Consider the following 25,230-nt stretch of genomic DNA (forward strand, 5'->3'; position numbering starts at 1 on the left):
TACTTTGTGCACAAACATTTCTTTTATTTCAAAACAATGTTTATAACTAGCAGAGCAATACAGAATGTGTAGAAGGATACAGTCTTGTGGTACTCAACAGAAGAAAGATACATCTGCTTCCTATCATCTCAAATGTGCAACAGGCATGCTCTAGCACTCTGTGTCAAGCATCCAGCTATGTACCATGTCACACAAGAGCTACAAGTCGTATAAAACTACTCTCAGACAGACAGGTTGCACTTAGATTATGCAACTAACCTGTTATTTGCAGCCACATAGGCTTAATAAAACAGCTTTGTTAGGGACAAGCCTAACTGGACAAATATCTCAAAAAACGCCCTTATAAAAGTGTGGCTAGATCTAAACATCTCAGTGGAAAACAGCTTAAAAACAACCATCAAGCCCCCTTGATTGACAACATAGCTAATATGTTTTTTCTCACAGATGCACACGGGCAGCGTGTGATACACACAATTTTCCTGTGAATATCTCAACGATGCAGGTAAAAAAACAAAAAGCTGCACAGACATACGGTCAATGTGCTCACATCCATGAAAATTGAAAGATTTGATTTTGAGGACAGCCACAGTGGTTGTGGCACACACGCAAGGAATCAGTCTTTAGACACTGGCAGCAAAGGCATTCACACCTCCACCATGAAAGTAGTGCTCTCTCAATATCACGTCTTGCTGAAAAGCTAAACTGACATGTACAAGGGAGGGGGTAGAGTTACAACTTCAGAGGTACACCATTGACAGCTGGCTACGCTAGCACTGGTCATGGTACCTCAATTTGGATGCCAGATGCGGGCCTGCACACATTGCTTTTGCAAGGCGCATCCGGTGCTGGCTGGCGAAGGAAGACTGCTGCATAATGGACTGCATCGCTCACTACTACTGCGGTGCCATAATGTACCTGCTTTGAGCTTCTTTGAGGTTCTTTACGATCTGGAAAGAGAACAGACACAGCTTAACTAGGGATGTGTGAATATCAAAACTTTCCAACATGAATCGAATAAGAATACTTAACTTCACGTAATGATATGCAGATGCACTTATCAGCAAGTTTCCTTGCTTTACCATTATGTTGGAACATTGCAATTATGCCGCCGACAGTAAAGAATAGACTAATAAGCCAATGCAGTAGAAGCTTGCTTACCTAAAAAAAAAAAGAGTAATTCACGCTATCTGCCTGGTCTCGCCAACATGTGTAATATTATAGCGTATAAAATGCCCTTAACACAGATGGCATTGGACCCAGTGCATTTGTCATCAATAAGCTCAGAAGCACAGGCGGTGCTGTGAAAGTAATGACAAATGAGCACAGAAACAGCTGCACTAACATTCAACTAAAACGAAATGATGGTGTGCTGTTGGTATTGCACAACTGCGGCAAGTGCACTAATGCACTTGCAATTTTGATACATACTGCACATGGGGGACTCATGATTAGGCCACACAATGCAGCTATCCACCCAGATTTTAAGCGTTCCACAATGTTTTATTACCACTGAAATTTAATTTTTCCTTCCTTCTGTGCTACTTCCCATAATTTAGTTTGAACAGCTGTATGCAAAATTCACTTACAACAATGTCTTGCAACTATTTTAGAATGTTTTGTTCATATTCACTCTTTGTGAGAGCAATATAGCCAATGTGAAGAGCAAATAGTACGTTGAAATTCGATAACAAATGCAAAAAAGTAGGACCTTTCTCTAGCAGTATCATGTTGCATAATACAACATCTTTAAATTGTATTAAGCTGCCCGCGCATATGGCAAATACTCAATACATTTCAATTCATGCCGCTTCCACATTTAAATGCTCTATTCGGCATTACTATAGGTGTATAGTTAAAGGTTCTTTGAAATGTGAACAGTGTCCTAACTCTGTACAAAAATATAAAAGGAAATATCGTTAGCATACCAGATAACAAAATTATGTCATAGTCCGCATGGTTATCCTGGTCACAGCAATATATAAAGTGTTTGTTGTCACATAACACAGTGCAGTGAACTCTTTAGAATGGCAGTACACAAAGACGCTGCATTTGCATGCTAAATTCAGTCTGTCTACATTAACTGTGACAAGAGCACTGTAAAAAGACTAAAATTTATGGTATGATAAGTACTGTTGCCTGCTATCATGCCAGATCATTGATCGATGACCACAAACCATGACACCAAGTTAGGCACGGTTGGCACAACATTTACATGGTCAACTTGTAATACGAGTGATGTGCCAGAGAAGAAAAAGTACATATGTTGCTATATCATCGCTGTGCATTTCAAAAGGCCACAGGCCTTACTCAGCTATTGAGCTTGTGCAGAATCATGCCAGTTTTTGCAAGCCACAATGCCTTTATGTGTGCAGGTCAAACTATCATTCCATTGTTAATTCATCCAGTAGAATTGGATGAAATGCTTTATATTAATATTTAAGTTTATTTTGCAATGCTTCGAACCAATTTCAGTTATGACACTAGTTAGCTAACCAATGCCCGACACCACATCAGCACCAACAATTTCACATTTAGTAGTACCATTACCAAAATAAAATTTCTGTTACATACATTCTAATAATTTTAATCACCATCTGACAATTTTCACCACTTTGTCACAAGTTAATGAGGTAATTTTACATTTTCTTACACTAGGTCATTTGAGTCTTATGCATATTTTTTTGAAAACTTTACAGCAAAAGCCATTGAAAGCAGGTTCAATATTCTTGTTCATCTGTGTATTCATGTACATAATGTACATAATCCAAAGTGAGACAATTTAGATTTAGTTAATACAGTTAAACATGGATATAACGAAATTGACAAATTCCCGAAAAACTTCGTTATAAAGAGGATTTCGTTATATGCAGGTTCGGCACGAAAATTCGAAAAATAAACGTTTACCGTATTTACTCGATTCTAACGCGCCCTCAATTGTAACGCGCACCCGTTTTCCGTTTTCGTCGAAGCACTCATCCTCGGAATGTCACACCAGGTACCGGATGCGTGGACGCGTGTCGTTTCGCACAAGCACGAGGCATCGGAAACGAAGAGCAAGCGTCACGATGGCGTCATAGCGTTGTATAGCGTTACAGTAGAACCCCGCTGTTACATTCCAGGGTGCTGCGTTTTCCCGGCTGTTACGTCGTTTTCGGCCGGTCCCAGCACAGCTCCCATAGAACCCAATGAATTGGTAACCCCCCCGCTGTTGCGTCGCAACTGTGGGACCGTTCCCACATCATATGTTGCGAACTACCACGCTGCGCCGGCCCGAGCGGCCATTTTGGCTTTTCATGTTGCTTGGCTTGGTGGCTTGACGATGGCATTGGCCGCCCAAAGTGCCGGGGGCGACAACTATGACGTATTTTCGGTTTCCGCCAGCAAAAGTATGGCCCTTGAGATCCGTATTTGGTATCTAAAGATGGTGCCTATGGCGCGTTGTGGCCCTAAAATTGGTTTTCGCTCATAGATGTTCCGTATAAAGTCCAAGGGCAATAACGCAGTCGCCGCGTGCCGTATGCTTTACGTGCGAGGGGAGCCGACGACCGCGTCTAAATCTCGCGCGCGCACCAAAGAAAAGCAGGAAGGAAGCGCGCCTTCTTTCGTTGCGCTCGAGGCACCGGTGAGGGGGGAGGGAAAGCGGGCGGCGTTGTACTGTACTCTGGCATCAACTGCGTACTGCGCGGCGGCGCGCGGTCGCGCGGGCCGTATCTTGAAAGCGATCTGCGTTGGGGCAGAGTCTAGGCAGTGTAGGTGCGTCGGCGGCTCGTAGCTTTGTGCGTGCTGTGTGTTCTCTGCGCTCAGTTTGCGTTGAAGCGATAGACAACAGCACGAAGGTCACTTCGCTCGCTTCTGCAGCGGCGCTTCCACACGCCGCCAGCGTTTGACAGCGCGTGTCCGCGCTCATCGAGTGTGATGTGTCACAGCGTCTGCCATTCGTGTCGGCAACATCAACTGGAAAATGAGAGTGCCGGCTTGGCGGGCTAAGCCAGCTGCAGCAAGCGGCAGGATCAGGTTTGAATGAATGGAGGGGGAAAGGTCACGCCAACGACGGCAAGATCGCCGGGTCGAGGGATGCTGGCCCGCCTCGCACACGTGCGCTCGCTTCACATTCCGTTGCGGCGGAGAAGGTGCTTCCGATTGCTGCTCGCGCAAGAATGACAAAATTTGTGGCAAAATCTCTAGGTTGTCGGCGGGGAAAATTCGTTATTTCGAGGGGGTCTCCCGCTGCCACTTCGTTACATAGAGGTCTCAAATACATGTGCTTCTATGGAGTGATGGCGGGGAATAGAAAAACTTTGTTATATCCAGGAATTCATTATATGGAGGTTCGTTATAAGCAGGTTTAACTGTACTAAATCCCGCAATTTTTAGCGTTACATTGGGAACCTGTAACTTAACGTCTCGATCCAATCTATAGACAACTTGGCCAAAGTCAGAACTTGTTTTCGGTTGGAATCGAAGCCACTTTCGCTGTGCTTGCGACTGGTTACGATGCTGCAATAAGCTACGACTTTTGGCCTTTTGCAGATCAACTCCATTCATTCGCGATGTTATGGCGACGCAGCGCATTTGGTATGACAGCCGCTTCGAGAGACGAGCAATTTTGGTGGCCAAGCTGGGAAATTTCGCTGCGGCTCGGTGTGGACGATTTGCGGATGGCGGGACCACAACAGGCCCTCTCTTTCAAAGTGTGAGGCCAGTGGGAAAGGCTTTGTTGAACTTGAAGTTGCCTGGTGCGGACCCTGAATGAAATGGTTGTGCAGTCTTTTAAGAAGTACAACTTAAATCTCAAACAAGCTCGATGGTACGGAAGATGACTTGATTCGATCTCGGGCGATCACATTTGGAGATGGTTTCGCTTTGCGAGACTAGGCTCGTGCCGGCACCGAACTTCTCGAAGTATATGGCCCAGACAGCTCTCTTGGTGCTGATAGCAAGCTTAGAACAGTGCAGAGTCAGGCGAAATTTCGCAAAATTGAAATATCTACTTAAGTGATCGCCCAAGAAAAGCTCCACGACGATGAGTGAACTAGTTTCCAAACTGCAATTCCTTGAATAAAGGTACCATTTCTTTTTCCGTTCATCTCGCGTTACAATCGCGGTAGGGTTACGTTCGGGTAATACAGTATTGCACACCCGCAACAGCCAGTTGCAGTGTGCTCACGTGCCAGCCTGCGTCTGCTTAGTTGTTTTTTTTCTTTTTCCCCTCCTTTCCCCCCCTCTCTCTCTCTCGAACGGTCTCAAGCAGGGTCGGTGTAATATTGCATCATAAAATCGAGATTTTTGATACATTATTTCTATGCGGGTCCTGCTGGGACCAAACCAATTCGTCGTAAAATGCAGGTCGTCGCATGGCCGGAGGACATATAATCAAGGTTCCACTGTATTGATTTCTAAATGTTAACCATTACAGTAGCATTGAGATTCTACCGATTGAAAATTCTGCAGGCTAGATAAGTTGCAGAAAGTAGTGCAACGGAAAATACGGTGCCCAGCCAACATCCTAAAAAGCCGAGTTCACATTTAACTTATGGCATTAAGCAATGTGAAGGAGCGTGCTTGCGATGTTCTGAATACCTTCAGTAAGGCTAGTAACAAAGATGACACCACAGCATCTTACTGGCAGCACATACCTCTTCATAGAAGCTGATCTGACCGCCCAGGAAATCGTGCATGGCAGCATTGAAGTCATGCACCTTCTGCCTCTGGAAGTGGCTCACTTCGGCCATCACGGCATATGAGACAACATCCATGCGCTGCCGGATCCCTTCGAGGTCCTCTTGTGACAGCTTCACCTCGTCGCGCATCTTTTGATACTCCTTGTGCTTGCTCAGGAACGACTGCACAGACACAGAGAGGCAGTTTGTCAGTCCACGGTCAGGCATACTGGTTAGCCACCTCATAATTCACCATTTTAACTGCAGCTGCCAGCATGCTTAACACCTTGAAGATCTCATGCTCACAGATAAAATAAGGTTCCACATGTTGCAAGCAATCTTCACGAAGAAACCAAAGACCTTCAATACTGGAAAATCAAGTTGTTCTTTTGCATAAATCAGTTAAACAGAGCCAAGTATTGTGGCTCATAAACATTTTTATGTGGAGTACGATATTCCCCGAGTCATCTCTGTCTATCTTCACTGGTATTCTGAAAAGGATACCATATGAATGCTGAATGACACCTTCAAAGTATGACAGAAGGTACACCACCGAGGCAGACAAAAAATCTGCCATGTGTGTACAGTGATACAAATTTCTATATACACAACATCGAGCAATGAAGGTGCACTGAATCATGCCAGGATGCCTGCAAATGTTTGTAAACTACATTAGCCCTAGTACTCCTCTACAAGAGCACATTCAAAAGCTTTGTTGCTTGTTAACCAGCACTGTTCTGAAGGACTGGTATTTAGTTAAACAAGAGCTGCACAAGTGCACAAATAATTAAATGATGGGATGAAAACAAAAAGAAAAAAAAAAGAACGATGCCAATTTCTTAAAACTTTCAATGCACTATCAAATATTGTATGCTTGTATGCTCTGGACTTCATCTGAAACCAAACCACAACAGTGTTTGCCAAAATTTCTACATTGCCAGTGACAGGGCAGAAGTCCACAGTAATGAACAGAGGCATATGCCTTTTCTTTTGCTTTTTTCACCACTGCACCTTCACTGTGAGCAAGGATCCTAAACAATCGGCAGAAAGGTAGCAAACAACCTACATGGAAGGAGGTACTGCGTACGCAGCGGCCACTTCATAGGCATAGTAAGCAACTATTCAAGTCCTATGTTTTTACATTCCTGTCCGTGAAAGCTTTAACCCCTTCCGTGCCGTGGTAATATACCAAATTCTTAACTCCAGTTACCAACTTACCAACAAGCTTTGCCTCTACAGAAAAAATAAATTTGCTTCTGCTTGCGCTATCCCAAGAAATGCATGCTGCCATCTACTAAAAGAATGACTAAGCACTGAGACAAAAGAAGGCTCGTCCATGGCATTGCTAGACAATGCAAAGTACTGCTGACAAGCTGAGCTCGTCCTTGGCTGTGTTTACCAGAAACCCGTGGACGAACCCAGCTCGTCCAACGCATGGAAGGAGTTGAGAAGTCTTTGTTCACCACTTAAATATTTAAGGAGCGTGTATATTCAGATTGAGTTCACTGTATGATGCCTTGACAGACCTTATGGAAGCTGACGATGTCTGGCCAGACGGCGAGGACACCCTTGTACATGAACAGGACATCTCCAAGGGACTCCCAGTAGTGCTGGAGCTGCACAACAGAACAACAGAGCAAGATGATTCTCTACAAAAGCAGAAGAAGCAGTGTCACTACAGCAAGAGTGTCATGCAGTCTACACCTAGTCACAGCACACTTTATGAACTGCTTAGAAAACATTGCAGAAATGGACAGACAGCCATATAAGGGTGCTTGCTGCTGTGTCACACTGACAGAATATTGCTGGACACTGAAGAATCTAAAGACTTGAAACATTTCAGCAAAATTTGTCTATGACAGTAACAACCGATTAAGTTTTGCGCTGAAATGAAATACATTCTATGAAAGGCATTATAGTGGAGAGTTCTGAATACTTTGACCTCATGGGACTGTTTATTACACACAGAAATCAGGGTATATACAGCCATTCTCTTATCCCGCCTCCATGGACTTGGGTCTGCAGAGGCCAGAAATAGACCCTGTGACCTCATGCTTAGCAGCAGGAAACCACAGCCATTCAGCCACTGCAACAGCTACACATCAAGGGTGGAGTGGGACCAAGAAAACTATTGCTATCAAGACGAGCACAATAAAAGGCTCAAGATGTGTGCTGACGAATGTATATCTTCTGCAGGCCGGAAAACAGCTCAGGAACATAACTTCTTTTCAAGCTGGCCAATATAGTAGAACCTTGCTGATACGATCCCATTATGTGCGATTTCCCAGCACCAACGTTCAGCAATTGAGAACACAAAAAAATGGCCCAATAGAATTATGCTTCTTTTTTCCGGTTCATACGTTCCCCCCAGAAGACAAGACATTTTGGCACCAACATTCAGTACATCGCCAAACTGTGATCGTATGATATGTTTTTCGGCCACTGGATCCCATATAAGCAAGAAAAGGCACGGGAACAGTAGCAGCCTTCCACTGCAGCTTCACCACTATACTCGCCTGCCCGTCTCATGTGAAAACGCCAGCGCGCTCTCAGTTTCCTAGTCCGGTACCAGCAAGTCTCCTCCCTAGTCGTTGCAAGCCGCATTTACAGCTATCACCACCAACCCTATTGCGATAAGCATCTTCACCTATCTGTTTCACAGCCTGTGGGGCTTAGTGCCATTTGAAACATACTGCACTCTTAAGCGATAACCAAAACACGCTGCCGTTCCGTGCTGCAGGCGCGTGAAGCGAGTCTTATGTTTAGCTCTGGCAGCATTGTAGGCATTATATTCTGGCATCGCCTACCAGCTTTATTGTCGGTTTCCCGCGCCGTCTTAATTAAAACACTATGCAATAGGAAAATGACAACGAGCGTCTCGGGTCGCTCAGGGACCACGCACAATGGCGTCTCATGCCACAATGATTCGCGCGAAGTGGGCACGTCAAAGCAACCCGCCAAAATGCCCCGCTCTAAGAAGCTGCTGACAAAGGTCGAATTCAAGGAGCGCAAACGTGAGCTTGCAAAGCGGCAAAAATGACAACGCGAGTCCTGTGCCGCTTGGGCTCCACCATATCGGCAGTGTTGTCTCATGCGTTGGTGTCTCACGCTGCAACGATTACCACAATGCTTCGCATTACGTAGATGTCAATTACAGTTGAGTCTGCCAAATCTTTTAGTGACTTTGGATCAAACATTTCCTTGGTTAGTATATGTTTTTTTTCTCAAGTTTCTTTTCTTCGAAACGTACATTTCAGGTTTTACTGTATTACCAACTAGTATGTTATGAACATTAAAAAACAATTTTTTTGTAAGTACCACAGAAGAAGGCAGAAGGCAGTACTGCAGAAAGACAATATCTCCATTTACAGAGAGAAAGTGACAGTCTCCACATGTTTGTCGTTGTAAAAGCCGCTGCTCTTTGCAGTAATAAGGGTGTACCATCATGTGGCAGGTTGGCATGTTGATGTAACCCCCCCAGATTTTCATGATGACTTGCAGTATTTTAAACACTTCACATGTGCCTTGCGGCCTATGTGACAATGCAACAGTTTAGATCAAATTAGTGTCAATTTTCATGAAACGTGATGCAAGCATGTGCTCAAACCACTTCCACACAATTCCGCGTGCATCAGACTTCATATCTGGAGTGAGTACAGCTGAACCTTGATGTAATGAATACGGATATAGAGTAGAACCCACTTATAACGATAATGGTTTTAACAATACAGTAGAACCTCGCTGATACGTTCCCGCTTAATATGATTACCCGGCTCCTACGTTCGCAATCGCGAAAAATAAACATAACCCCATAGAGGAATGTGCTAATACGTTCCGGTTAATACGTTCCCGGAAAATACGATTATTCGGCAGCAACGTTCAGCATTGCAGCAAACTGCGGTCGTATGATACGTTCTGCAGCGAAAAATTATGATTCAGGTGTGCAAAAAAGCCGCTCTCATGTGCTTGTGAAGCACTAAGCGGCTGATGGCCGCCACGCGGCTTCTCTGCAGTGCTCAATCCCCCCCCCCATCCGCGACTTCTGCATTGCTTGTTCGCCCGAAGTGTCAAAGCGCGGCAGCAGCGTCGAGCCAATTGACCTTTGCGCTACCTCGCCCCTCGCTTCAACGCGAACTACAAAGTGGCGAAAACAGGCGGACGCCGTGCGCGCAGCGCTACGACTCGCCGAGATCATAGCGGAGGTGGTGGAGGACGAGGCGCCTGAAGACGGCGGCGAGAACGATGGCTTGCACCTACCGGCTACCTTTGCCAAAGCGCTTGGTGGCTTGGAAGCCTTACAAAGCTTCTTTCACATGAAATACAACGAAAATGCGGACAAGGGTCTGCAATGTGTGCAAAAGGAGTTGTTCCTGTCGAAGGGTGTGACACAACAGCAGAAAATACAGCCGAATCTCGATAATTCGAACTAGAAGGGGCCCGAAAATTTGTTTGAATTAATAGGACTTATTTTTGACGTATTTGTGCACCATAGCGATACGTACAAACGGTGCGAGTCATGAAATATCGCGGTGTGCAAGCACATAGCGAGCGAGGGCCACGAAACTGCCCACGCCGACCAACGCTCACTGCATGATAGCGCCTCTTCCTCTTCACACCCACAATGTCTCTCTCTCGCATCCCGAGAATTAATGTCAGTGAACGAAACTTCAGGGAGCGGGCGGCGCCGGCACGGCGACGCGCACGCGTGGAGACCGTCGAAGGTGAGGGAGGAGGGCGGCAGGGAAGCGCATTTGGCCTCAGCAACCCTGCCGCTTCGGTGGCTCCCCTCGCCCTCCCTCTCAACTCTCTCGTAGCTCCCTCACCTTCGACTGACTCCGTGCGCGCCCGCAGGCCCGGCGCCAGCTTAGCGCACTCTCCGAAGTTTAGTTTTCTGCCGTTGAAGCGAGCGTTGGCCGACATGGGCAGTTTCGTTGGCCGTACTGGGCCTCCGCGTTGCTTCCCTCTGTGCCGCAGCCGCAGCGTTGGCTGAGACGTCGGCACGTACGTGTTCCGGCGCGACGCAGAAACGGCGACCTTACCATTTGAGAGAGAAAATTTTTGCCGCGGTATTTCTTTCTTTCTTTTTTTATTTCTCCGCGCGGCGTTGAGGGGTCTCTCTTAGGTTTTTGCTTTATGGCTGTGTCGGAGCAATGCCAGTCGGAGGCGCCGCCACGCGATTTGGACGCGCCGCCACGCCATTGAACGCCAACAGCCGCAACTTGTTACACGCGATCAGAGCACGCAGGAAGTTGAACAGTTAAACGAGTCAACACAATCAGCAGCCGGAGGGAGGACGGTGGTGGGGAGGGGCACTGGCGTCCCCGCCATTGTAGTTTTCTCACAACAGCTGGTGCCCCATTCCCTTATTATTTTTTTTTTTCATGCAACCCGGTTATAACAATTATTGGTTATAACAATGGAATTTTCGTGGCACTTGAATATTGTTATAAGTGGGTTAGACTGTACAAATGATTGGATATAAGAAAGTAAGTCTAAAATGTTTCTTGCCTCCATCAGGCTGTAACAAATATATGCTTACAATGAATATTGGATATAACAAAGGTATTTTCTTGTTGGATGCGAATTTGTTAAAAAGAGCAAGTGAATTTCACATAATCGTCTCAGACTTAAATGCACACACAGAAAAAGTATCTAGTGATATGAGAGCGTATGCTTCTCACCTTGGACTCGTACATGAAACCGATGTGCTTGTAAGTCTCCTCCGTGTGCTTGAGGGCCTCCGTCAGCTGAGCTGCAGCTGTGAGTAAAATGCTGTGGTCACGGCCTTATTACTGCACAAATGTTAGATCATATTTGTCTGCTGTGTGAACTTACGCAGCGATTTTTCCAGGTCAAATGCACTTGCCAACTCCTTCAAAGAACTGGCAATCTTCTCACATTCGTACTTGTAATCTGAAGCACAAGAACAGAGGTAGTGAAAGTTGAAATTCCAACAAGCAGAATGGGTGAAAGGCTTCTACATGAAAGGTTCTCACGTTTTGAGCACTTTTTGATCTGGTCCTGAGAGGTTTTGTACAAGTGGTTGACACCATCATCCATCTTCTGCGCGAGTTTGCCAAAGGTGTCTACCTTGGTTTCACTTGTTTAGAAGAAAAGAAAGGAATAGCGAACAGTTTACACTTGCATACTTTCCAACCTTCAAAACTTAAAATTAATAAAAATCCTTTGGACACAACAAAAGGAGGAATTACATGCATTTCAAAAGTTTGCCTTTTGCATACACCTTTTGTAAGGATAAATATGTAGGTTGTCAACAATGTTTTAACTTTAGGTGCGGCTCACAAGCAGCACAAACTGACAAGCAGTGCACAGTTTATAGATCACAGTGACTTTTTCAGCGACTATGCTGTTGCCGATGTCACCTGCTTCAGTAACTTGTTTTAATGAAGTGTTCTGGTGTTCTTTCACAATCAAAACACTTCCAAGGCTATAGGAGACTGACAAGCAAAACCTTATCACATATAACGTTAAATATGATGATACATTCGTAAAATTTACGAGAAACTTGCGACAGCTGGAAGGTATGCATTTTCTGTTTTCAGAAAATGTAAAGTTGAAGAAAGGTGAGAGTCAGCATGTGCTTATTTTAAAGAAATTGCACAATGCAACATCACAACAGCAAAACTAACATTGCCTTTTCTTTTATTTGGTACTTCGTACAAGACTTGTCAAAAAATAATCTACAACTTGCTACTGTTAACTGAAAGGGCTCTATACTGGAGTACTATTGACGGCACTGAGTTTAATACCAACAAATTATAATTGAGCTACTGCACGGATGGAAATGTGAAATGTCTGCGGTTAAAATTATGCAGTCATTCTATAATAGTGTTTCCTTTCATGTGACTGCGAAGATGTCATTTAAAATTCTGGAGCTCGGGGACAACTTATCTTGGCAGTGAGGTGAAGGCTAGGGGAGTGGAGCTTCAGCACAATCGCGTTTCTCTGCCAAGTAGTACAGCAGGTTGCAGCCGATTTTGGTTCCAGTTTCGGTTTTCTTTACATGCTGTGTACCCATCCATTGCCTATTTTCACAACCTCCGGTACGGTGGCTAGATGGGTAGGTGTGCCGACTGGCGCCTCTGGAGTGTAGTTCACCGCTTCTCCGCGTCATGACGCAAAATTGGCGCTGCGGTCAGTAGAACGGTTCCGCAGCGCGCGTCGTCTGCTACAGGGGGCTGGCGGACTGGCGGCGAGCAAAAAAAATAAAGCCCGTATTGGAATAGTTGTATGTCGTCTGTTCTTGTCAGTTTCAAAGGTGAAGAGCTCCGCATCTCTCGTACTGTTTGTAAGTTCCTAAGCGATGTGGAATGTTCCAGCTAGGAAAAATGACCGGCGAGATTAGCGGCGGCGTTGCTCCACCAAAGAAGACCACCAAGGAGACCTACTGCTTCGCTCCAAACTGCAAGTCGGGCTCTAAATTTGTGAGAAAGACAGCGGAATTGTTCCGCTGTCTGACAGCGGAAATGTTCGCCCCGAGCTGCTCAGTAGCTTGCTCAGTATCGGTACGGTGGCTAGATTGTATCGGCGACGTTAATGAGCAAGCGGTACACCGAAAAGCGTACGTCCATGAGCTCCTCGACGTTGGAAATTTGTAAGCCGCACATGAGGTGCTCAGCGCCTGCGACATCGAGCACCGCTGCGCTGCTACAGGGAAAAGTGACTCTAGGCTGATATTCTATATAGCAGGCTATGTAGCAAGGAAGTTCCTGCAAAGAACCAAGTGCTCCGATTGCTCAGGGACATTACTGAATTCAACAGGTCAGGGCTGTTGTTCCCTTCCGAAGCACTAAAAAAACTGGTTACATCGCTCGAAGACGCCTTCAAGCTGTGCTTCAGTTTAAATGAGTTACGAAGGAACAGTGTATCGCCGACTTTGCATCCTTTCTGCAGCTGAATCCCCCGAATTTGATCGGCTGTAAGCGGCACAAGAAAGAGCTCACAAACGATGTTGTGAAGTTCTATTCAATTACACGCCTTTACTTTCTTGTCAAGGGCAATAACATGGCGCGCGAAAGCAACAGGGAGAAGAAGAATCACCTGAAGTGGAGGCGTGTGCTGTGAATAATGTTATGATGTGGTGGACCAACGTTGTGGCCTTGCTGGCGCTAGGCTATTTATGTTGGTGCGTTTGCTGACTCAAGTTATGAGAGCGCTTATTGTATTTTAAATATATTCATGAATCTAGCCCAAGACGTATTGCTTTATTTTATTGCAACCAAACAGTAAACCATATGCACTTACCAACACAATTCGTCTCTTAACAATTTAAATACCGTAAATGAGGCAGCAATAAACACAATAGCTGGATTTCTCGAAATTGAAACATTAGAACTCACTAAATATCACGTAAACACGTTTCTATGTACCGTATAAAACCACTGCAGTATTGTTTTATGCATGGAAAAAATGCATCTACGTACTTAATGCAATGGGCTGGAGCGCCGCGTTTATACCAATAAATGCGACCAATCGCCAAGCTAGAAAATTAACTTCAGCATATCGTGTCTTCTGACTAGACGACAGCAACAAATTCCCCATTCTGGCTTTGCCTACACTGCTCAAAATGGCATTGTATAGCACGTACTTCAAAGCTAGAGCAGAGGTAGCGATACTATCAAACACGAGCCTCGTCTACACAGCGCAGCCGCTGTTGCGTGCCGCTGAACCGTTCTACTGTCCGCAGCGCCACTTTTGCGTCATGATGCGGAGAAGTGGTGAACTACGCTCGGTCGGCACACCTACCCATCTAGCCACCGTACCTCCGGAGTAGCCCTGGTTGTTTAATAAAATTTGGCAAAATACTTGTTTTATAATTTAAAATGTCATATCTAGATGTCATTTTTGTGAAAACTATGTTCTCATGTATTTACTGTTGGTGTTCGGTGACAAATAGGCTCAACAACTCGGTTTTATGAGAGCACGCACCCTATTTACTGTACAGAACAGCTGTACAGAAATTGTGGTGGGGTCTGAGAAATACTTCAAAAACGCAAGAAATTTTATTCCAAAGTGCACAATGGTTCTATATTATTTGCCAACTTCCCATAACATTGTTAGCATAATAATAAATCAAGCAGCATTAAATTAGGGTAAGGAAATGAGAAAATTATTAACAAATTTAGAGAACTCTTTCGTGGTGCATGGGGAGACCATGACCTAGCTTTCACAGCACTGCCAAGAAAAGTTGACCTCGAGTATAGTTACTGTTGATCCCAAATATAAAATTAAGACTACTTCCATGGGGCATAATGCATTATCACTAAACTGTAGAGGCTCCAATCATTGGCTCGGCTTCTGCATTAATACTTACGCTCTAGGACAACTTGTAGCAAAAGCAACTCTAACATGGCAGTGTGTGGTCATTGAAAATTCAACCATTAGTAGACACATTCGCATCATACTTGCTTTCACACCATATTGAAGCAGTAACTGCCTTCATGCTTAGTTCGCTACAACGGTTGGGCGGGTCAAGAGAGCTGACGATGCAGATAACATATACGTCTCAAGATGCAGACCCAAACCACCTAGGTCAGATTTGCAGTGCACAAATATTGCCCTGTCTGCAATGGGAAAAGTAATGTCAGACACTGGCCTTCATCAATGCAAAACACAAAGAAAAACTCACACGGCGAGTGGGTCTAGGCTGACTTGTGGCACCTGGAAGGCTGCGAACAGATTAGTCCCCATGAGTTCGTCCTTTTCGGCTTTCCGCTTGCCCATTTTCCATTTCTGGTTCAAGGAAGGTCAGCGTGTGGGGAAAACGTCAAGGCACAGCAGTTTTCCTTTATGTGCATGCAATGCTTCTCTTATACACCTAAGATGGCTTGAACCATACCCACCTTATAAAATAGGGTTAGATATAATGTTCCTTTTTACTTGCTTTTCCTTTTCTAGAACCGAATTAATGCAGAACTTGGTAATCAATTACAGCCTATACATGTATGTGACATGATGGCCCGCCAACTGTATTATGTATACTGTAACTGTCAACCTAATCTATACACCTGTCACTTTCTCAAGTTAAACAGGAGGAATTTGTTTATAAGTAGGTTTTAGAGAATTAGGTGTTCCATACCCTACTGTAGACACGATCACAGAGATGCAACAAAATATTGGCTATTCTACAGCTGCTCCTAGACCGTGCAGTCATGCAAGGAAATGAGCACTTTTCTCAACAGGGTGCATGGGTAGAGGGATGGATGGTAGGTGAGGGTGATGCAGAGGTGAAGGACTCATACAGCAAAGAGACAAACAAAATAAGAAAGGAAGCACAGCACCTGGTGATAGCAATGAAGCCCTGTAATGTGCACTTTCCCTCATCCTATGCTCCTTGCTGGCACTCCCTCAGCTGACAGCAAACACTTCTTGTGAGCAGATATCTATGTTAAAAGTATGCCGTGGACAGTCTATTGGAAGATTGGGTGCAAGTAATCAAACAGCGCTCCCAACTGCAACATATTCACTATAGCTAGGCTATTACAAACTATTCAAGTTGCTTTTACACTTCCAACACACAATTCTGTCTAGACACCCTCTGTTTTGCTGTGGTCAGTAATTACTGTAGAAGTGCCATCTATATTAATTGCTCATTATGTATATTGTCACAATGCTGTGTGTGGTGCACATTGCATTGAGGAAACAGTCCTCGCAAGCACTCGAACTACAAGTGGTCACACACCCCACAAAGCCAGACTGTTACCCCAGAAGTGCACGCAGCGAAGCAGCTGGCATAAGGAGTTGTTCTAGTGTGTGCCAAAATGACTGCCACCCACCCCAGATAGAATTCCTTCCCACCTTCAAAGATCCTTTTTCATGCCCTGATGGTCCGACATATATATCTTTGCTACAACTAAGTTTTACATTAGTATGGCTTCTGAGAATGGATGTTTCTGTTACAGTGCAGTACTACTTAGAGAGCAGGGCCTCACATGTCTCGCTGCTCACATTACTAGTTGTAGCTGCTTTGCAGTTGCTCTCACAAGTTGAACATTGGAAAAGAAGCTGCACACAAAGTGAGGACCTACCTTCTCGTCGCGGCATGTGAGGAAGTGCATCCAGACCGAGCTCTGTGACATGACAGGGTGCTGGCATATTCTATTGACCCACAACTGCAGCTTCGCCATCCGGTGCTCAATAAAGTCATCCTGGTAGCGGCCTGCACAACCATTACCAACACATCTAAAAGTTTGCCCACTAGGTGCTACTTCAAAAACTCAAATTTCATTACAAAATCTGAGTTAAACTGTGGGGAGAGAGTGGCGGCATAAGTGGACCGGAAGCTCCAAGTGAGGCGAGGCCCATTGGAGGCCGCGTACGCGCGCTTGACTGTAGTTACCATGGATATTTACCATGTAGTTGCCATGGACCAGGTGGCGCGAGTGCGGCGGCGAGAGAGGAAGGAAGACGCGGGTGGCGCAGTGTGTGTTGCGTGTCGTGTGTGCGGAGGCACAGCATTCGGACAGCGTCGGTGCATAGTCGTGGAGTGCAGTAATAAAGGGAATGTTTGCAACGAACGTGTCGGCCTGTGATTGTTCGTAACAAAACCGAGCTACACATAAAGTTAAGGACAAGTGAGAAGCTTGTTGGTAGAATGAAAGGTGGCATATATAAAAAATATTACAAACAAACAAACCAAGCTACTAAAGTTTTCTTTCCAATTGAAATGTTACTATCATCACTATACTAAGAGTGTGGAGGATGAACATACCAAAAAAAAAGTTATTCTTTCTGGTATGTTCAGAGAATGTTATTCTGAACAGGATGGTGGAGGAGAGAAGGCGGTGATGATGTTCTTCAAGCATGGTCTGGATGAAGAAAAAATGTAAATGCATAGAGAGCTGTGACAGAAGACCTGGCCTTCAGCGGGGGGCGGCTAACGAGTGCCAGCAGAGGCATTGACAACTCCATCCTCTGCAGCTCTTGGCCCTGAACATTATCTTACTGAAAGAACAGTGCAAGTGTACCCGAGCTCGTTGACAAAAGAAACCTCTTGTGCCTGTTGCCATTTTATTCATCCTCTTCAGAAGATCAGTCATACAACATGTGTTAAGCCGCAATCACAATCATAACAGATGCATCTGTATTTCACCATCTTGTGTGATCAATGGGAAGAGCACTTCTGTTTAATACCAGTGTCAATACTTTGCACTTTGTTCTTCCTGCCACCTAGGCTCTCTACAGTCAAATCACCTGCTATGGTGCTAAACATTCCTTTCAACCAAGCATGACCAGACTGAAGCATCTGAAACTGCATAAGTTTACTGAATGTCAGGGGTTGCACCACTGTTGTTTACATATCCACGTCAAGCAAGTGAAGCATCTGGAACCATAGAGTATGACAACCAGGGTCTGCATGAACTGAGCGCCCTTCAAAGCTACAAAGTGTGGTGTAGTGCCACAAGTGCTTTAATTATTTATTTTTTATTTATAATACCCTCAGGGCCAGAGGCATTATAGAGGGGAGTGGTACAAAAGCAAATGTGGTACATCGAAAGTAAACAAACACAGTGATTAATATGAACAAAACACAATGCTAGAATACAAGAGGTTTCTTTCAATACAGTGTTAGCTGCTGTGTCACAAAAAATAAATTCCTGGTTATACAATGTAAGCTAAAGTTTCACGAAAAAGGCTGTTATCAGTGATATTTACAATATTAGCAGGAAGGTGGTTTCAATCTATGCATATTCGAGGGAAAAAAGACTGGGAAAAATGCTGTGTTACATAGATTTAAAAAAAAAATTAAATTATGGCGTTTTACGTGCCAGAACGACGATCTGACTACGAGGCACACCGTAGTGGGGGACTCCGGAAATTTGGACCACCTGGGGTTCTTTAACGTGCACCTAAATTTAAGTACACGAGTGTTTTTACATGTCGCCCCTATCGAAATGCGGCCACCGTGGCCGGGATTCGATCATGTTACATAGATAGGTCCCGACTTTATGACAATAATCAACACGGTGTGATAGATAATGGGGTCTTGTAAAGAATTGCGTATGCAGTGTACGATGATGATAAAGCCTATGAAAGAGTGCTAGACGTGCCGTTCTACATCGAACAGACAACAAGAGAAGACTAAGATTAGATTTCATGGAAGAAATGCTCGCAGTTCTACTATAATTACAAAAAATTAATCGAACTGAGTTATTTTGGAAGTTCTAAACGTGTTTTCAGGTTATCCTGGCAGGGATCCCATACAGAAGTAGCATATTCTAATTTAGGACGTATTAGAGTTTTATAGAGTAGATGTTTCAGGTTAGATGGTGAGCTAGAAAAGTTACGGCGCAAGTAGCCTAACATGCGGTTAGCGTTGTTAATAATGCATTCAGTGTGAATTGCCCATGACACATTCGTAGCTATATGGACACCTAAGTACTTGTAAGAGCTGACTGTTTCTAAAGGAACGTATAACACAATAAAGAAACTATATAAAGGAACTATATAACACAATGTTTCGGTTTAGAACTGTGATGAAAGTGGTACAAGTAATACCTTGCCACTGCCTGCTGTACAAGGCATGGAAACCTCGTCGACACCTAGTCACGCACCTTGTCTTTTTTTTTTCCCCCTGCCCTTTTCATTACAGTGTTTTGACACGGATGTTATATTAATACAGTATTACGTTGATCCTCAGAGTGAACGACACATATACTCCAGGGGTCATTACGTAGGGTAAATTAAGCACCAGCACCCCACAACAGCTCAAGAGGCACAAGGAAGGGAATAGAGAACCTCACTCAGATGACAATAGAAGATAAATGCCTTTGATGTGTGTATGCATGTAACCCTACCCTTGTGAAATAAAGATTTGATTTGTAGGAGCACAGCCAGTGCTTGGCTCTAACAGTGAAGTCAGGATCCACAATGCCAAATATGAAAAAAAAAAAAAAAAGAACTGCACGTAGATAACAGAGGCACTACGAGAAAAAGAAATTCCCCGAGTTATTGCTTTATTTCATCCTTGTTGATGTACCATATGCACACACTGATATACAACTGCTAGCAAAGTCTCGGCTAGGAGGCACTGAAGACTTGCTGAGGCACGAACTCTCCTATGTTGTAGTGTAGAAAAATAGCATGTGCAAAGAACACTGAACCATACTTTCAGCTGCAGAACCCTGTGTTTAGCACGTGCATCTAGCAAACGCACCTTGTGATGAACATTTCCTGCTTACTTTAATTGCTTAGAATTATCAGAGCTGTATTATACCTAAAAGAAAGAGCATGAAATCCCACTTCACAATTTTGGACGATACATTCGCACCTCACTTGACAATTTCATTACTGCTACTACTAGCCATAACAGCAACAGGAGTATCAGGTGGCACACCAATGCAGTTAGACATGACACTAATTAGTATATTATTAAACAAAGCGCCCCCTGAGTGTGGGGCCCTCAGAAAGGAATGGTGCTCCATGAGTGGCTGACCTGAGATCTGCTTGTCGGGCAGCGGGGGCACTGGAATAAGGGAGAACTTCTCCTGCAACCGCTCATGAAGCCAGTCAAAGTGCTTGTAGCGGCGGCTCACTGGCATCTGGTTGAACTGCATGCATGACACAATAGGCATTCCAGTTAACAGAGTCGAAGTAACATCACAGGGAGGCACGAGTTAATTTCAGATACAGTGACCTCGTTTTTAGGAATTATGTTCGTTATAAGTGGGCTTGACTGTAATCAACAGAACTAATGGCAGGGGTAGTTGGTCTTGATTCATCTGTGAATTAACTTGTAAAGTGCAAGAAACAACACGGACGACAGATCGAGGACAAGCTGTACAAGTCAATTCGAAGTCGACTGTAGTCAACTATATTCGCATTTGCACATTTGGTTGCTCTATTTATAACTGTGGTTTAATGCATCAAAACAATCACTGCACTACTAGACGTGCTGTACTAGGGGGGCGGGGCTTTGGTTAAGTTTTATCACCTGGGATTCTATAATATGCACATAAATCCCAAATCCAAGAACATGACCGTTTCCACATTACGTCCACTTCATAATGCAGCTGCAGCAGTAAGCGATATCTATAAGACCTCATGCTCAGCACCAGAATGCCACAGCCAGCAAATCCTATTTCTCAAAAGCTATTGCCCATAAAATGTTCAGATTTTTCAGGCTGGGCTTAACATACACTAAACATCAAGCCTGTGAGTAAAATGTCATACACGGTATCAACAACATCATTTACAAAATATGCTTGGTTAAACAAGATACTCAAACTTCTGAAAAGTGGATGAATAACACGCTGGCTTTAATGACTTAGACAGCATTAGTTTTCTCTGAAAGCTCTGCTCACCTTACTAATACACTCTGCAGATGACACTTTGTTGTGTGCTCTTAAAATTAACCCTTTGAGGGTCGAATCTTTTTGCCAAATGCGATCCCACCTCCGTCAGGGTCAATTTTTTTTTATTGCGGATATAAATTCTTCGAAAGAACCTATTTCGATACAATATGGGCGTAAATTTTTAGAGTGACAGTACAGAGAGGAAAAAATCGTTTGTGTTATAAAATACACAATGTTTATTCATGAATAAGAAGATAAATGCACTGAAAAATGGTTGTGTGCACATCCGGAAACCGAAACAAGTGGGAAGCCTTCATCTTATCACCAACAAGATGCGATAGAGCTTTTGTGGTCTCCAAAAAAAGGAAACGCAAAAACTGGCAGCATCGTTTGTGTATATACACGTCTGCCTGGGAACACGTGTATTCGTGCCGCAGCGGGCGATAAACGAGAGTAACAAGCGGTCACCCTTTGGGAGACTTGAAACCAGATAGCCATCAATTTAGCGCGTGCAACCAGGGGGATCCGCCGCAGGAGAAAACCGTAACTTGCCGCCGGTTCCGCACGCGCGCGGCCCGGATTCGCAAGTGATAGCTGACGCAGCGTTGCCATAAACAAAAAAAGGAAACGGAGAGGCATTGGCGCAAGTAAAACAGTCCACGTGTTCCCATTGAGTGGCAGCACATGCCAAGCGAAAGAAATGATAGAAAGAGGCGCGCTTTTTAAATGTACAAGCGATAACGCAGAAGGTGTTCGCGGAGGATGTACGTGTACGCCATTGACCCTGAAAGGGTTAATTACCTTCTGGGATTCTACATGCCAACACCACTATCTCATTATGAGGCATGGCATATTGGGGGATTAATTTCAACCCCTTGGAGTTCTTTAAAGTCAATCTAAACCTAAGTACACATTATTTTCTTTTGCATTTTGCCCCCATCAAAATGTGGCTGCTGCAGCCGGGATTGAACTTACGACTTCGAGCTCAGCAGCGCAACGCCATAGCCACTGGGCTACCGTCCAGAATAAGACGAGCCAAATTTTAGAATACACTGCATGCTAAAACAGCACATTCTTTAGAACCGAATATCTACTATGGTTGAACAGGCCTGGGATGGCATGCATAGACTCAGCAGTTCTCACACAACATTTTTCTTCAACTTTAAACTCACTCAGAGCAACTAGTGTCTGCATCATCTTTGCCCTCCACATGTCTTACCCCTGTAGGCACTGATAGTATAATGAACTATCAACATAATGAGCACTTTTCTCAGAAGTACTATTGCATTTCTTGTAGGTGAGCTTGACTGAAAATACTTCAAAATTCAATAAGGAAGGACAATGGAAGAAGGTGGGACAAGCAGCACTGTGTTCTTGTTTCTAAGCTGCGTCATGTCTTCGCACTATTCTTTGCCAAGATAAGTGCTCTGTCCACCTTAGTCCAGGATACATTTGCCAAGCTAAAAGCCTCCCATGAAGAGGGGGTCAACTGGCTCACCGATGGTGTCAGCTGGTAGGCAATGTAGTTCTTGAACCCCTTGAACTTGCTTTCCTTCTTTGGGGAGGACACTTCGCATTGGTATGGGTCCATGGTGATGCCCCAGCTGAGTGTCCCATCACACTCCTGCCACATGGAGAGATCAGTGGGGTCAGCTTTCTGTCAGGTCCTTTTTTATACACTGGCTGTGTTTAACACACATGGTGTTTTTATGAAGTCCAGGGTTTGACTGAATCCTGTCTGGTCAGGAAGAAGCATAATGAACAAAAGAGAACGCTGACCAACAACTAAAAATTCACTTAGAAAAGGCCGTTTTGGCTCCTAGAAAGGAGCCTTATTCACAATGAGACATGCAAAATATCAGAAAAAGTTCTTGGTTATTGGTTAGAGTTTTTGGTCGGCGTTCTCTTTTACTCCTCATGGTGTTTTTATTTATTTCTTTATCTTAGCAGGCTAATCCATTTTAGCAGTTAAAAGCAGTTCATCCTCAATATTATCAGTCAAGACTATGAAATGCTAAAGGAGTTTTTGTGGAAGCAAAATAACTGAAATTGAAACTTAGAGAAAAGGAATGCTTGCAACCACAACCTTACCACATTTTCATTATGCTGCCACCGGTAGCATATGACAAAGGTACAATGAGCCAATTCAACAGCTATGGAAAAAAAAAAAGAAAAAGAAAAACCCTTTTACTGATGACGAGATCAAAGTGCAGGAGAATCTCCTCCCAAGAAAACATGATGTGCCTGCCCTCTGCCCCTTAAAGGGGCCCGAACCAACCCTCGGGCTTGGTAAAAAAAAAAAAAAAGTCCACGGATATAATACGCTGCTGTGATCATCTCAGTCAAATTTTGTAGTCATGCACGGCACGTAGATTTCTTAAGCGGAGCGCAAAGTCCCTTTTACTCTCAAACGCTCTCTTTTCAATAGAAGCCTGCTCCTCACTCCTTTCTGGACGCTTTATTTCATAATATAGCGGATACCCATTCGCGGCTACTATTGGCCAATAGCTGACATCAATCAAGAAGAGTGTTTGGATCGGTGCACTTCTTCCTACTGTTACTGTGTATATTTGAGACGCAGTTTAACAGGATGAAGCAAGCAAAAATCTGCTTTATAATTTCGATAATAATTACACACTTCCGGAAGAAGTAGACTCATCTGCTCACGCTTGGCCGTCCGTATAGGAAAACTTTGTCCACCCTGTATCGGTGTAGTAGCCGTCGGGTCTCGCTAATTTCGACTAGTTTTGAGCACTCAACTAGCCTCGAACCACGTGAAACTTAAGGTCAGGCCACAGGCGTGCTTGCCAGCTCGCACTCACTACTGGCTACTCCTGGTTAAATGCCTTGGCAGACTTCATCATAATGGGCTATTGCTAGCGCTTCAAAATGTGCAAGTTGGATGTGGCTACTATCCGTCATAGAAGCTGGTGCAGGACAAAGCCGCTCTGCACCATGTAGCAGAGCCAGGCAGGAGCATATAAGCACAAGCACGCACTCTAGCCCCGTCGTGCACAGAGCAAACGCTGCAGTTTCATGTAGCTGCGGTCTGCTATGTAGTGTAGATACCATGGCCACCACTGGGTGCTGTGACGAGTCCACTAGCTGAGCACGATGCAGCACGCTGAGGACAACCGCGTTAGCTACACCGTAGGCGCCAAAATCAGAAATAGTGGCATCTACGTGAACATACAAAATTAAATTTGAAATGCGCGCCATGGTGACATTCAGTAGGCGAAGTATAGAGGGCACAACCCGATCCCTTCACAGTGCAAATCATTGAAGGAGGAGCGGAAGCACCGCAAACAGTATGTTTGATTGCCAATAACTCTGCTTTTGCTGAACGCATTGAAGAACTTTTTGCGGCAAAGTGTTTCTGAAATAGTCTAATTTAACTTTAAATCATTTCTCAACTTCGATAAAAAGTGGTTCAGGGCCCGTTAAACACTTCAAGAAACAGTTTCTGAAAGATGTCACCAGAAACAACCTTACAGTCGTACACCAGTTAAAAAAATCAACAGCCAAGATCAACAAGTATGGGGACGAAGCAGACAGCTCAGAGAGCAAATGGGTAGTTCAATTAGGGATTAAAAGAGAGTCTTCCCAGACCTCCTGTGAAAAGAACCTCCTTGACAACCCACCTTAATGGACGTGCCTAAAGCAGAAAAGAATGCTTATCCATAGAAGAATGAATGGCCCAGTTGACCCCTCTACATTGTTACGAAAAAAGACGGCTCGGTACGGTTCTACGTAGACTATCGGCGCCTGAACAAGATCACTCGCAAAGATGTATACCTGCTGCCGCGAATCGATGACACTAGCGATAGCCTACAAGGAGCAGAATTTTTTTCATCTCTAGATTTACACTCCGGATATTGGCAAGTACCCATGGCTGACGTCGATAGGCCGAAGACAGCCTTTGTCACACCCGACGGCTTATACGAATTTAACGTCATGCCGTTTGGACTTTGTAATGCGCCAGCAACCTTTGAACGCATGATGGACACAGTTCTGCACGGTTTGAAGTGGCACACATGCTTATGCTATCCCGACGACGTTGTTTTTGCCTGACTTCACCACGCACCTTCAACGCCTACGGCGTGTTTCGACGTGCTTAGCAAACGCTGGCCTCCAACTGAACCTAAAGAAGTGCCGATTTGCAGCGCGGCAGCTCACGATACTAGGTTACGTCGTCTCAAAGGATGGAATCCTCCCCGATCCAGCCAAACTTCGTGCCGTCACCGAATTCCCTAAAC

The 25,230-nt window shown here is 44.5% G+C and overlaps 1 protein-coding gene across 1 annotated transcript in view; it reads right to left on the reverse strand.

Annotated features, from left to right (window-relative positions):
* Window positions 1-25,230, reverse strand: part of LOC119433637 (sorting nexin lst-4) — a 42,277-nt gene continuing 17,047 nt past the window's right edge. The window contains exons 7-16 of the mRNA XM_037700893.2: window positions 22,473-22,598; window positions 20,116-20,230; window positions 16,709-16,839; window positions 15,310-15,413; window positions 11,657-11,760; window positions 11,496-11,573; window positions 11,342-11,418; window positions 7,187-7,276; window positions 5,637-5,843; window positions 1-947 (exon numbers count right to left, since the gene is read on the reverse strand). Coding sequence (XP_037556821.1) covers window positions 894-947; window positions 5,637-5,843; window positions 7,187-7,276; window positions 11,342-11,418; window positions 11,496-11,573; window positions 11,657-11,760; window positions 15,310-15,413; window positions 16,709-16,839; window positions 20,116-20,230; window positions 22,473-22,598 — 1,086 coding nt within the window. The 3' untranslated portion in view covers window positions 1-893. The remainder of the gene's footprint in view (window positions 948-5,636; window positions 5,844-7,186; window positions 7,277-11,341; window positions 11,419-11,495; window positions 11,574-11,656; window positions 11,761-15,309; window positions 15,414-16,708; window positions 16,840-20,115; window positions 20,231-22,472; window positions 22,599-25,230) is intronic.

Source organism: Dermacentor silvarum, chromosome 11, assembly GCF_013339745.2.
Source record: "Dermacentor silvarum isolate Dsil-2018 chromosome 11, BIME_Dsil_1.4, whole genome shotgun sequence".
Taxonomy (NCBI): domain Eukaryota; kingdom Metazoa; phylum Arthropoda; class Arachnida; order Ixodida; family Ixodidae; genus Dermacentor; species Dermacentor silvarum.